Below are 13,194 nucleotides of genomic sequence, written 5' to 3'. Positions count from 1 at the left end.
GTGTTGCTTGCATCCTATTTTAAAAGGCATTTATTTTTATACTCGACTAAAAGGCAACAAAAAAGGGTTTAATTCTATTAACTTTGTCTTTTTTATTGCACTTTGGCAGCAGATTCCTGTGTAGCTTTAGATCTGAGTTATCTTATTAGTAAGCCTGATTTATACTTTTGGAGCAACACTATTTTTATATAATGGCAAAGAAAGGGTTCAGAGTCTTTTCTTTTTTTCCTGTGTCATATGTGCAGTGGTGGCTCCAGAGTATTTGTGTTGGGTAATCTATGGTAGGGCTAACCCATACAGTGGTGGGGCTCAAGTCAGTATTTGCAATGTAATTACATACACGCTCCCCTTGACAGTGAAACGCCACGCGTGAGGTTTAGATTATTTCCCTGTCTCAATCCAAATTGAACTGTATGAAATAAAAAGGCCCATTTGTCTTCTAGTAAATAAAAAGGGCGACATGGAGCCAATCCTCCAATTTCCCCACAGGTGAAAGAGTTGACATGCTGAAAACCCAACCCCTGCAGGGGGGTCTGGGGGGATTGTCCCCCAGGAGATTTTTTGAAATACTAACATAAAATACACATTCTGGTACCCTCTTGAGAAGAAAAATAAATAAATCTATTACAACACGACATATTTAAAAAAATGAATGCCATTTTAGTTTGTTGTTAATTTGTTCTGAAAGCTGAACCTGCTGCTCCTCACAGAGAGAAGAGGGAAGAGGCTGTGTGAATGACTTTACATTGTGGATAAGGGTGGATAGCCCCCATTGTTCTGTGTGTCAAAATGAAAGACAGCCCACACACCTATCGATCATCAAACCGTGGGGTCTTATTTCATTACGTGTTGATTTCTATCAACACGTAATGTTGTATCGATGTATATAGAGATGTACTACAGCAAAAGTATTCTCCGTCGGGACTTCCTGCAACAACACCACGCCTTTATCGTGATTCTGATTGGCCAGAAGACATTATCAAAGATGTTCTATTGAAGTTTTCAAAACCGTTTCTAGTCTTCGGTATTTCCAGACATGTGGCTACTGAAATCAATCTTACTAACTGCTGTCTGTGCAATTTACTTCGCTCGAGTTGGCGGATTTTATTTAACGTACTTTAACATCATTTTTCATGGTGGTGCTAAGGTGGGGCTAAGCCATTTCTTGGTACGGCTGTAGCCTATCCCAGCTATACCCTGGCGCCGCCACTGCATATGTGGCAGCACTGTTCAATGTTTCTTGAAAACATTACCCACTGTAGTATGTGACGTGTCAATAAACTCCAACTCTGTATCAACAACACTGTTGTGTAACATCAGTTAAATACTTATATGTGTGTAGATTAGAAAGAGGTAAGATAAAGGATCTGCAGTATTTTAGGAAGTATTCATCGTACAAAAGTCAGTTTTATACAAGTAGAAGTGTGTATTTACCTGATCAGTAATGTCATTTACCTGATCAGTAATGTCAGTAATGTCAATGTCGGCTGTCAGTAATGGCTACGCCTTTCTATTTGGAGATAGCTCTCGGTTTAAAAAAAGGTTGGGCATCCCTGTCCTATACGATCATTTCCTGATAACGATGAAGCCATAGCCCCACCTCTGCTGCTCACTGCAGTAGCAGTAGCAGTAGCTACTGTCAGTAGCTACTGCTACTGCTACTGACCACAGATGTTTGTTCAAAATCTACAGCTCCTCTACCACAGCCATCAGCAACAAGTGGACATGGAGAATGACATGAACTACATGTTGCTAAATCCACTGTGGGGCATAGACAGAAGGGCAACCATGGCAACCATACTCAGGGGGTCTTCTTAGCTGCTTTTGGTGTATTTGTTGTGGAAGTACAGCGCCACTTACAGGCCCGGCATATGTACTACAGCGTCTCCAGCGCTTTCGAGAGGTCTCTTGTGAACGGAATACTTTTTTTTAATCTAATTCGGTTCGTTTGCGTTTGCGTTCCCGTGTAAATGGGGTCTTAGTTTCACCCAACCCCCCTTCACACACCTCCCTCTGAGACCCTTCTACAATCTCTTTCACTTACTGTATGCAGTCGGAATCAGTCTATGATTTTGTAAATATCTGTTTCCCTTTGAAACAAACTTGAAGGATATGATAAATGTATCATTTTGAAAGGATATTTAATGCATACATTTATTTTTATTTTTTCCAATGGCATATGTTAACTTGATTTAAACGACCATCATGGGCTCATGATATCAGTTTTTAGTTTTGATTCTTAGTTTTGGTGGCTTATTTAAAATGTCAAAAGCAAACAGGTTTAATGTGGAAGCGTAATATAACCGAATCGCACACACTGCTCCATTTCCCTTTAGTCACTAGCTACTAGGTCTACTGTATATTCCTCAAACTGCATGGCTCAGATTGCAATGTAGAAAACTAAGTGGGTCTTCAGTAGTTTCCCTGAGAACACTGTCACTGAATGACACCAGAGGGTCTACATCTCTATCATGAAGTAAAAATGTGGATTATGTAATCCTGAGCTCTGGCGAAGACAAACTGAATGAGAACATGACTGGAGCCTGACCCTGTTGGATGGGGGAAGGAAAATGTGCTTTCATTAGCTGGGTCCGTGCTGCACTAAAGCCATTTGAAGTCTCAAGTTACAGGGGTAAGAATATGAGTCACTACTGTCTTATTTAACTGTGTGCACAAATTTGAAATATATAATAATAATAATATATTTTATTTATAAGCGCACTTTTCATTTGCGTAAACAAAACTCAAAGTGCTACAAAATTAAAAAATGTGAAACAAAAACAACAAAAACAATAGAAACAATTAAAAACAATTTTTAAACAATTAAAACAACATAATAAAAGCTTTGACATTCATGCCGGCATGGCATAATGTGGGGGATTTAAAAATCTAGTTGAAGGCTATTCTAAAAAAATGCGTTTTTAGGCCTTTTTTGAAAGCCTCCACAGTCTGTTGTGTCCTCAGCTGGTTTGGGAGGGCATTCCACAGTCTCGGAGCAGCGGAGCAGAAGGCTCGGTCTCCCATGGTCTTCAGTTTTGTCCTTGGTGGGATGAGGAGGTTTGCCTTTATTGAACGTAGGTTCCTCGTGGAAGTTTTTGGGGTGAGCAATTCCTTGATGTAGGAGGGAGCATTTCAATATATGCACTGATGAGTGAAGAGGATGATTTTGTAGTCAATCCTCAGTGAGACCGGCAGCCAGTGCAGTGATTTGAGGATGGGTGTGATGTGTTCGTACTTCCGCATATCCACTTTGAAGCTTTAGTGACACCTCAGTAGTAGTTTCAAGCACGTAGCACTCCTCCCCAAACATTACCCTTTCTGAGACACAGGTATTCATTTATGTAAGAATGTCACAGATGATTCATTTGTCTTGAAGCAAGAGAACAGATCTTCTCTCTCCTAGAGTGTTTGTTCTGTGGGAAACACACAAAATAAAACACTACCATGTGGGCGCAGATACACACCTGTTCCCCTGGTTCATCTGCTCCTCTGTGTCATGCTGATTTGTTCTCCTGAGGGGGGTTGGTTTGTGGTCAAATATCCCCCAACTGTTCCGCAGTGTGCTGCCCTGTCAAAGGTTGTGTTTAGCTGGAAATTAGGTTGATGTTACTGTGCCCTCTGTCTTCTTCGGGTAACTGAAGCATAGACTTTTTTAATAAAGCGATGTTAACAGTATGTACTCTGCTGCTGTTTTATTTCATTTTGGTTCTAATACTGTTAGAGTAAGTTTAATATCTGAGTGCAGGCTGTTCTTGTGGTGGAAGTTGACTTTCATCTGGTTGAGTCTACTGCAGCAGTATCTAGTTATTTTATTGTCGGATTACAAATAAAGTGGGGGAAATAAGTATTTGATCCCGTGCAGATTTTGTATATTTTCCCACTTACAAAGACATGAACAGTCTATCATTGTAATGAATAGAGAGTAAGAATATCATAAAGAAAATCCAGAAATGGACCTTATACGAAAGATAAATATATATTTGCTTTTAACTTTGGGAAATAAGTATTTGAGTTTTTTATATTCTTACTCTCACTGTTTATATAAACCTACCATTACAATGATAGACTGTGCATTTCTTTGTAAGTGGGCAAACTCACAAAATCGGCAAGGGATCAAATCATTATTTCCTCCACTGTATATGTTACTTATGCTGCTTTTAGGAGGAGAGTGGCTATCTACCACTGCACTGACAATGTGTAGTGAAGTAAAAGCCACTGGGGCAGAGGTCAGAGAGAGGTCAGAGGTCAGCAGACGGTGATGTCTGCAGGCCACTCTGAAAGAACTAATGCTGTTAAGGCCCTGACACACCAAGCAGTCACCAGAGAACTCGCCGAAGCCGACGCCGACTGTTGCGTCGCCGTGTTCTCCTGGGTCTTGGCCATGTGTCGCACTGGAACACACCGCAAAGACTTCAGCCGAGCACGTACGAACTGCGCCTGCCTGAGTGGCAATAACTCTCCTTACCAGCAGGCGGCGGTAGTGTGTATTCGTCATTCAAAAGAGGCAACAACCGGAAGACAGAGAAGAAGAACAGACTGCGATATAAACAAACAACAAATAGCGTGTGCGTTCCATTTTCACTCTCCTCCATCGAAAACATGTTTTGTGCGGTACTGGAGCTATCAGCCATTGGAGTGCTGCTTGTGGAAGACATTCTCAAGCAACCGTTTCGCTTCTCATGCACTGATTCGCTAGCTGTACAGCCAGTCAGAGTGATTTCTTTGTCCGACTGCCTGTGGCCGAGGCACGGCCATGAAAGGCCAATTAAGGCGTGTCACGGCCGATGGTGCGGGACACACCAAATTGAGTTTGGGCGACAGGGCACGCTTCGTCGTCCGACTAACGAAAATGGCAAATTTCGGCCTGGTGTGTCAGGGCCTTTAGTGTAACGTTGAGGCCTGCATCATGGTGTCCGGGCAGATAACATTACATACTTGCCTAACAACCGCTACCATTATTTTGTTTTTGTTTTTTCAATATAAATAAAACCCTTTTTTTTGAAAAAAAATGCAATTTGTAAAGAAAAAGGGTTTTATCAATACATAGCTTTTAGATGTCAGCATTATTCTGACATATGGCATCTTTTCTCTATTTGAGATGAACGAATGTGTATGCATGTTCCTTGTTCAATAAAGACATAATAATTATACATAAAGAACAGTAATCAGATGCAGATTTGTTACTGTGCACTTCAGCTGGATTTCTGTAGGTTTAATAACATTCCGGAGGATTTTGTTGGTTATTGTAGATCAACAATCCACATCTACAGGAGCCCGGAGCAACAGCCGACGCACAGAAATCATGTTTCACTTATCCCCCCTGATAACATTGTTTTCTTGCATTTGTCGCCGGGCTCCCAGCCAGCGAGCCGTCTACAGTTTGAGGACAGGTTGAGATTGTTCTGGCTCTAAGACCGCTAATCACTCCCCTTACCAAATAACACTACGAGACTCTGAGCACCAGCTATCCTGAGGGAAGCTTCTGAGGGAACCAGATGGTTCCATCAGTCTTTCCTTCCCAGGTGGGACAAACCATTTGCAGGTCAGGACGTCTGGAGGCCCCAGCAGAGTTTCCTCTGGGGCCCCCAGCAGAGTTTCCTCTGGAGGCCCAGGCAGAGTTTCCTCTGGGGCCCCCAGCAGAGTTTCCGCTGGCTGCTGGTGACATGTCTCCTCTCTCCTTGTTCTGTCTGACTCAGCCTTCCTACACTCCCCTCACCAGCCTGTCTACACTGCAACTAAACATGGAGTCATCGGCTTCACTAGAGCTATGGCGGTAAGACACACACACACACACACACACACACACACACACACACACACACACACACAAACGCCACACACACACAAACACACGCACACACACAGTTAACATGAAGCTACTGAAAACTCCGCTCGCATCCTGTCTCGCAGGACGCATCCTCACAGGGCGATTACGGCGTCCGGATCAACGTTCTGTGCCCGGCCTTCGTGGACACTCCTCTGCTGCACTCAGTGGAACACGAGGACAACATGGGCAAGTTTGTCAAGTTCAAGGACGATTTCAAACGAAACATGAGCAAGTTTGGAGTTTTACAGTAAGTTAACAAACAAACATGTCTCTGATAGTTTAAATAATATGTTATGTATGTTTGTTTACATAACATGTTTATCTGTGTAATGATAATTAGATGTTTAACTGTTCAGAATTTGTACTGACACAGCAAGGGTTTAAAAGGTCTTAGAGTCTTGGTGGTTATAAGTCTTGCCAATCGTTGTTTTGATTAAACATGAGCCAGTTCAGCACTGGGCATCTAAGTTGTCTAAGTACAGAAAAGATCTAAAACATATATTTGATTAATGTCTGGTTACTCATGAGTCAGTGAGAAGTCAGTGAAAAGTCAGTGAGAAGTCAGTGAGAAGTTGAGCTCAGGTCATTGAAGGACCCACATTCTGAACATGACCAGAACATGTCCACTGCCCCCTGGTGGAGGGCTGCAGGACGTGGCTCATTGGCCCCCTGAGAGCTTAAGGGGCAAAAATACAAATCCAGTTACATGTCAAATCTTTTTTTCCATAAAATGGGTTTATTGGTGTCATTTAAAATCTTTGTTATCACGCTGATGTGTGTACTGCACAAGTAGTTTGGTGAAGGGTGAGAGACTTCAGGATGTGAGCTGCACTTCTATCCTCTGCTGGCAGCTTAAAGTGGACCGTCGTGTTGAAATCCGACACATAAATGACGTTTCTGAATAATGAATCACGAGTCTGTACAATAGAACATTTGTCAAGTTGAGGTTTTTATGGATATATTATGGTTATGTGTGTGTCTGGCAGATGGCAGTTCCTTTATATCTGTATTTTGAAGCTCTTTTTTGGGATGTTGGAAGGAATTGGAGAAGCGTTGTCTGTTTATTTGGTTTATTTAGATTAGACTGTTAAATAACCTGCATTTTATTTATTTTTTTAATATATGAAAAGCTTTAAAGTGTGTGGCATTTTACATGCAAGGTTGTGTTATATTGTGACAGCACACTCCATGGTCTGTAGTGTGTCATAACTGAAGAATGGAAAGTACATCAGCACAGCTCTGGTTTTGTATAAACTGTATAATGTAAGTCTTTGTTGTTTTTAATGTGAAAAATGTGAATGCAAGTATTATGAATACTGAGATGGAATATGAGTAGTGGTCACAGTTATGTGTTTCAGTCACAGGACGTTCAGCACACTGATGAATTGCTCTTTGTACCTAAGATTGTGTCTGTGAGCTGATGGTGATTTATTCTCTCCAAACAACTGCAGTGAAATGTGCGCTCGAGAACACTCAGTCTGTCTCTGTCCTGTTCTGATTACATTATTTCACACAAGTGGCCCAGAGTCCACTTGGCAGCTGAATGATACTTTATCTGTCTTTATTTATTTGGACCCGTTCTAAGAGACTGAACCAAAGCATGGTCAGAAATGCTCTACACTTGAGAAGAGATCAGAGAATCAAATGAAAAATGTTCCAAGGTCCTCCCTTCACAGCTTGTTATTAACTGTGAACGTACCGCCAGGCTCTGAGGAACCTTCTTACACTGTGCAGCTCACACACACACAAACGCACACATCACGAGTGACTCACTATTTCCTGTGTGTGTGAGTTCATGTTGTCTGTGTTTGTCTGCAGGCCTTCTCTGATCGCAGAGGGCATGATGAGGCTGATCATGGACTCCAGTCTGCAGGGGGCAGTGATGAAGATCACATGCTCCAAGGGAATCCACTTCCACACCTATGAACCCATGTCTGCCTGAGCCTAGACACACTGGCCATTTCTCAATGTCGAGTAAACCTGCTGCAGAGCCACTATTTCTCATCGAGTGGTGCCAAAGGACTGTTTAAATGCATGTTAAATGCCCAGCATTCTGTGCCACTCAATGACGTAGTATCCTTGAAATAGTAGCTCTGCAGTAGGTTTACTCGACATTGAGAAACGGCCACTGCCCCTGATTGAATGTGCTGACCTTCATTTGGATGTCCTTCCATATGTCCCACTTCTGTCACAATATGCACATATTATGTTCCAGCTTATACATTTGTCAGAAGACAGTTTTAGTGTGTATGAAGACAACGGAGCAGCTGCTCCACTCACTGTCTGCCTACAGAGAATACTGCTCACTAATGTGTTACTTTGATTTTATATTGTGAAATGTTAATAATGGCAATCTGTTTGTAATTTATATTTATATTACAGTATGTGTCATTAATAAATTATATAGATGAAATATATGTGTGTTTCAAATGTTTCCACAATGCAGAAAATAGGGTTTCATCTTAATGTCACTGTCACATGCTGAGACTGTGGATAACATACACTTTTGTTGATCCCGTATGGAAACTCAGGTGTCTTAGCAACAACAAGGGTAAACAGGATTGGACAGATATGAATTCAGACAAGGATAGTAATAATTATAATTACTATTATTATTATTATTATTATATAAAAGGTATAATAATAATAATCATAAAAATAATAATAATAAAGAAATTACAGAGTCAAAACATGTTAAAAAAGTGAAAGTATAAGTTAAAATGTAAGGTGTTTACATACAGTTCAGCCTGTCCTCCTACAAAAAACGACCATATAGATTGTTCATGCTCTTATTACGACCCAGAGACACTTTTTAAAGTGTATGTTATTTCTTACACGACCACTAGTGGTCGTGCAAGAAACAACATACACCCGTTAATTGCAAACGCTCTGGAGGGACGTTTATTCACAAATAATCCTAAATTGTGGAATAGTTTGTCCATTACAATGCTTTTTGATTAGATTTATAGCGAGAACTGTATATTGTACTCTTAGAATCCACGTCCAGTCGATGTGTAGGATCTATAGTTTGATAGATATTACGAAGATGATTTGAGGTCCCGCCAGGATAACGTGTATGCAGCTTCCATGTAAAGTTAGCGTTAACCTCATGGGGTGAAAACAGTTTTTCCGGTCTCCAAGTTTTCATAATAAAACCGGATATATTCCCCCTCACTGTCAAATGATTACACAGTGATATCTGCATTACTCATCCACTAAAAAACATCAGTTTATCCTTGTTAATTACACAATATTGATTGATTTAAATTGTGTAAAATGCTTTTGTGTTTTTAACCTTCGATTCAGAGAAAAAAATAGTTTTTTCGGAGGTTAGACACTACAGTTTCCGAAAACACTACACTACCCAGAATCCCCAGCTATCGTTTGGGACTACAACATCCGCCTTGCTTTACAAACCCCGTTGTGATTAGTCATCAAGCCCTGTGATTGGATGTTGGAGTGGCAGTGCGACAAGGTTACGCTGAGCGTCAAACAGCTCGATGAAATGGAATGGAACCACGGCAGACTTTCCAAAACTGGAATTGGACGGGTCCAGCCCCCCCCCCCCCCCCCCCCCAGAACTGCTATTGTGTGTTTCGCAAAATGTTCTTTGGTATGTGTCTACTGGTAATTGTAGTTTTAAAAGACCTTTTCGTATTTCCCACAATTAGAAGTTGCCAGTATTAAACTGTGTACACCCTAGAAGTTTAGGGGATACGAAACACAGTGGGGTTATCAAATGTAAAACATATAATTAATAAATGGGTGAATTAATATACCCACATGACACCTAAGGTCAGAAGAGCTTTATTTAACAGCTGGTCTTATGTCTGTGACCCCTCCTGTTGTTCATTGATAAGCCTGAAACATGCACTTGTCAAGGTTCAGAGGCACATTTTGCAAATATGGCAGTAGCCATCGATCATTTTAAGATAAGATAAGATATACTTTATTGATCCCAAGGTGGGAAATGTTTTTGTTTCAGCAGCATGTACTACTTTGTTCTACTCCACTACAATTCAGAGGTTAACCTGGTATTTTCACTCCACTACATTTATTTGAGTTACTTTGCAGATTCTGATTAATGATTTGAAATTTAAACAACCCTTAAATCAGACTTTAGTTACAACTGAGTCAAATTCAGGGAAGGTGATTGTACTTTGTCAGACTTAATATTTATCTGTGGGTACCCCCAACGTTTTTTTCTTATTTTCAAAAGAATGTTTTTGTCTTTTTACATTCTTAAAGTATTCTTTAATGTTTAAATAAAGCCTTATTAGTTTGTCTGTTTTGCACATCCTACTATTAATATCTTTGGACGTCCTGCACTAAACTGTTTTATTGTAGAGATCACTACAGTATTTTTTTGATATTTTCTATTCTATATTTCTATCATTGACCTTCTACTTTCCCACGATGAAAGTGTGTACCCTTAATATTTTTTTCATCAAATATAACATAATTTCAACAAAATATAACATAAATTCAACAAAATATAACATAGATTTCAACAAAAAAATTCAATAATGTTTTTTAACCACTAGGTGTCCCTTTCTATCAGCTGTGCACCGTTATGGTGTAAATATAACCTATCGACCAATTGGATCAAATATAAAAGTCAGCCAAATTAATGTTGATACTGCAAGGAGACGTAATTTGTGAAAATAAATGTAAGATGTTGTGTAATTCCTGACATATATATGATTGACGTCACATATTCAGTTTTGGCGGCAGTTCTTCCAGTTTGTCCAGAAGTCTTCTCATCAGGTCTCTATAAATAAAGAACTACGGCAGATGTGTAATATTTAGGGCTGTCAGTCGATTGAAATATTTAATCGCGATTAATCGCATGATTGTCCATAGTTAATCGCGATTAATCGCAAATTAATCGCACATTTTTTATCTGATCTAAATGTACCTTAGAGGAATATTTTTCAAGTTTTTAATACTCTTATCAACATATGAGTGGACAAATATGCTTTATGCAAATGTTTATTATCATTTGAACAATGGCAAATATTCTCATGAATATTAAACACAAAAAAATCTGAACATTACAAATATTCACCTCAATTCAACCTGGAACCTCTCTGATACATACCTGCCAACCCTACCGATTTGGGCGGTAGTCTACCGCTTTTGACATGTTTCTACCGCCTACCGACTTAGCTGGCTCTCCCTACCGATTTTCAATCTTCCCAAACTATAACAAATAAAAATGACACTCCATAGACACTGGACTCGACTTTTGGTGGACACCGTTTGCAGCGTGATCGCATCATACAAACAGTAGTCCTCTGTGTTTCTGAAAAAGAAACAATGTGCAGACCGGGGTAACGCTGCGGGAAAGGCAGCGTTACCCCCGACGAGGCATTTGAGTCCTGCAGGATTTCCCCGTTAATATCAGTGTCTCGAAAACACATGTTGGCGACTGAAAGACATCCAGTGTTTGGTCTTTTCCGGAAGCACCCTACAGTGTCTCAACTGAAAGAGGGCCATAAGCACACACAGAATATAATGCAATTTTGAGATTTGGGGATATTTATCTCCCATTCTTTCACTTTTTCTGACATTTTCAACACCAAACATGTCGTTAATGTGTTTAGTGAACTACAGCAATCTGAAAGCCCGAAAGATATTTCGCTTTGTGCAAACCTTTGACTCTAATATGTCAACAACATGAAACAAGAATATGAACCTGGCTTTATCCAATGTTCACACAAGAGTTCTACATCCTGACACATCCTTCATCTACACTGTCTCAACTGAAAGAGGACCAGAAACACATTAAAAATATGATAAAATGTGGAGACTTTGGGATATTTATCTCCCATTCTTTTACTTTTCGGGCATTTTACAGACTAGACATGTCGTTAATGTCACTGTTTACCAAACTACCACTTTTTCTGAAAAATGCATAAAATGATGCAATATATGTTAAATACATGGTTTATACATGTAATTACTGGGGTTCCATTTCTTCTGATTACCTAATTTGGGAGTGCAAATTTGCCACGCGCAAACCTACCTCTTTTGGATTTGGAAAGGTTGGCATGTATGTAATACAATACTGTGTGTGTCTGTGTGTGTGTGTTTGTGTGTGTGTGTGTGTGTGTGTGTGTGTGTGTGTGTGTGTGTGTGTGTGTGTGTGTGTGTGTGTGTGTGTGTGTGTGTGTGTGTGTGTGTGTGTGTGTGTGTGTGTGTGTGTGTGTGTGTGTGTGTGTGTGTGTGTGTGTGTGTGTGTGTGTGTGTGTGTGTGTGTGTGTGTGTGTGTGTGTGTGTGTGTGTGTGTGTGTGTGTGTGTGTGTGTGTGTGTGTGTGTGTGTGTGTGTGTGTGTGTGTGTGTGTGTGTGTGTGTGTGTGTGTGTGTGTGTGTGTGTGTGTGTGTGAGTGAGTGAGTGAGTGAGTGAGTGAGTGAGTGAGTGAGTGTGTGAGTGAGTGAGTGAGTGAGTGAGTGAGTGAGTGAGTGAGTGAGTGAGTGAGTGAGTGAGTGAGTGAGTGAGTGAGTGAGTGAGTGAGTGAGTGAGTGAGTGAGTGAGTGAGTGAGTGAGTGAGTGAGTGAGTGAGTGAGTGAGTGAGTGAGTGAGTGAGTGAGTGAGTGAGTGAGTGATTGATCGATTGATTGATCGATCGATCGATCGATCGATCGTTGGAGCTATGTGCAACTCAAGGCATATGCTCGAACGGGATTTGCCTGGACGCTGTGATCATGTTGCGCACACTACCCGTGCTGAGTGTGCTGACTTTTCGTGCAATGTCCCGCTGTCTGGATACCTGCATAAAGTCAAGTGCTCGGCGCAGTTTTCGGCGAAATGTCGCTCCTCTGTTTTAATTTAAACAGCTCCTTATATCCGTTAGCGCAGCTAGCTAGCACCAGATGCTAACAACAACAATACACGTAAGGTATCTCTCTCGCTCGCTCGGGCCACACATACACACACCCTCCCGGTCCTCCTGATGGCCAGTCAGGGCCTGCCGGTGAGCGTGGAAGTGTGGTCTGCCACAAGCGGGCGGCAGGAGCGGGGCTGTCAGCATCAGCTTGTAGATGGTATTTTAAACTTGATGCGCTCTGAAACTACGGGGCGGCCGAGGACAAAAAATACACATGCGTTCAAATAATTAGTGGCGTTTTTTTTTTTTGCGTTAACGCGTTATTATTTAATGCAGCCGAACCGTATATTACAATCCCGTTATGTGATGACTTCCAAAGAGAAAAGCAAGAACACTCGGAATAAAGTATTATTATTTATTTTTTAAATGTTTTCGGATTTCACATGGCATAAACACCATATCCCAATGTGAATTGCGGCTAAACAATCCAATCACTGAGCTGAGGATCTTTCCTACGTCTGTTTCCTGTATTGTTC

The 13,194-nt window shown here is 40.8% G+C and overlaps 1 protein-coding gene across 1 annotated transcript in view; it reads left to right on the top strand.

Annotated features, from left to right (window-relative positions):
- The window catches only part of hpgd (15-hydroxyprostaglandin dehydrogenase), a 34,852-nt gene extending 26,612 nt beyond the window's left edge, over positions 1–8,240 (top strand). The window contains exons 5-7 of the mRNA XM_079653328.1: positions 5,697–5,773; positions 5,911–6,074; positions 7,646–8,240. Of these exons, the coding sequence (XP_079509454.1) occupies positions 5,697–5,773; positions 5,911–6,074; positions 7,646–7,769 (365 nt within the window). The 3' untranslated portion in view covers positions 7,770–8,240. The remainder of the gene's footprint in view (positions 1–5,696; positions 5,774–5,910; positions 6,075–7,645) is intronic.
- The last annotated feature ends 4,954 nt before the right edge of the window (positions 8,241–13,194 follow it).

This window comes from Notothenia rossii (assembly GCF_949606895.1).
Source record: "Notothenia rossii genome assembly, chromosome: 1".
Taxonomy (NCBI): Eukaryota; Metazoa; Chordata; class Actinopteri; order Perciformes; family Nototheniidae; genus Notothenia; species Notothenia rossii.
Note: the sequence above shows the minus strand (reverse complement) of the source record. Positions and strands in the feature narration are given on the sequence as shown.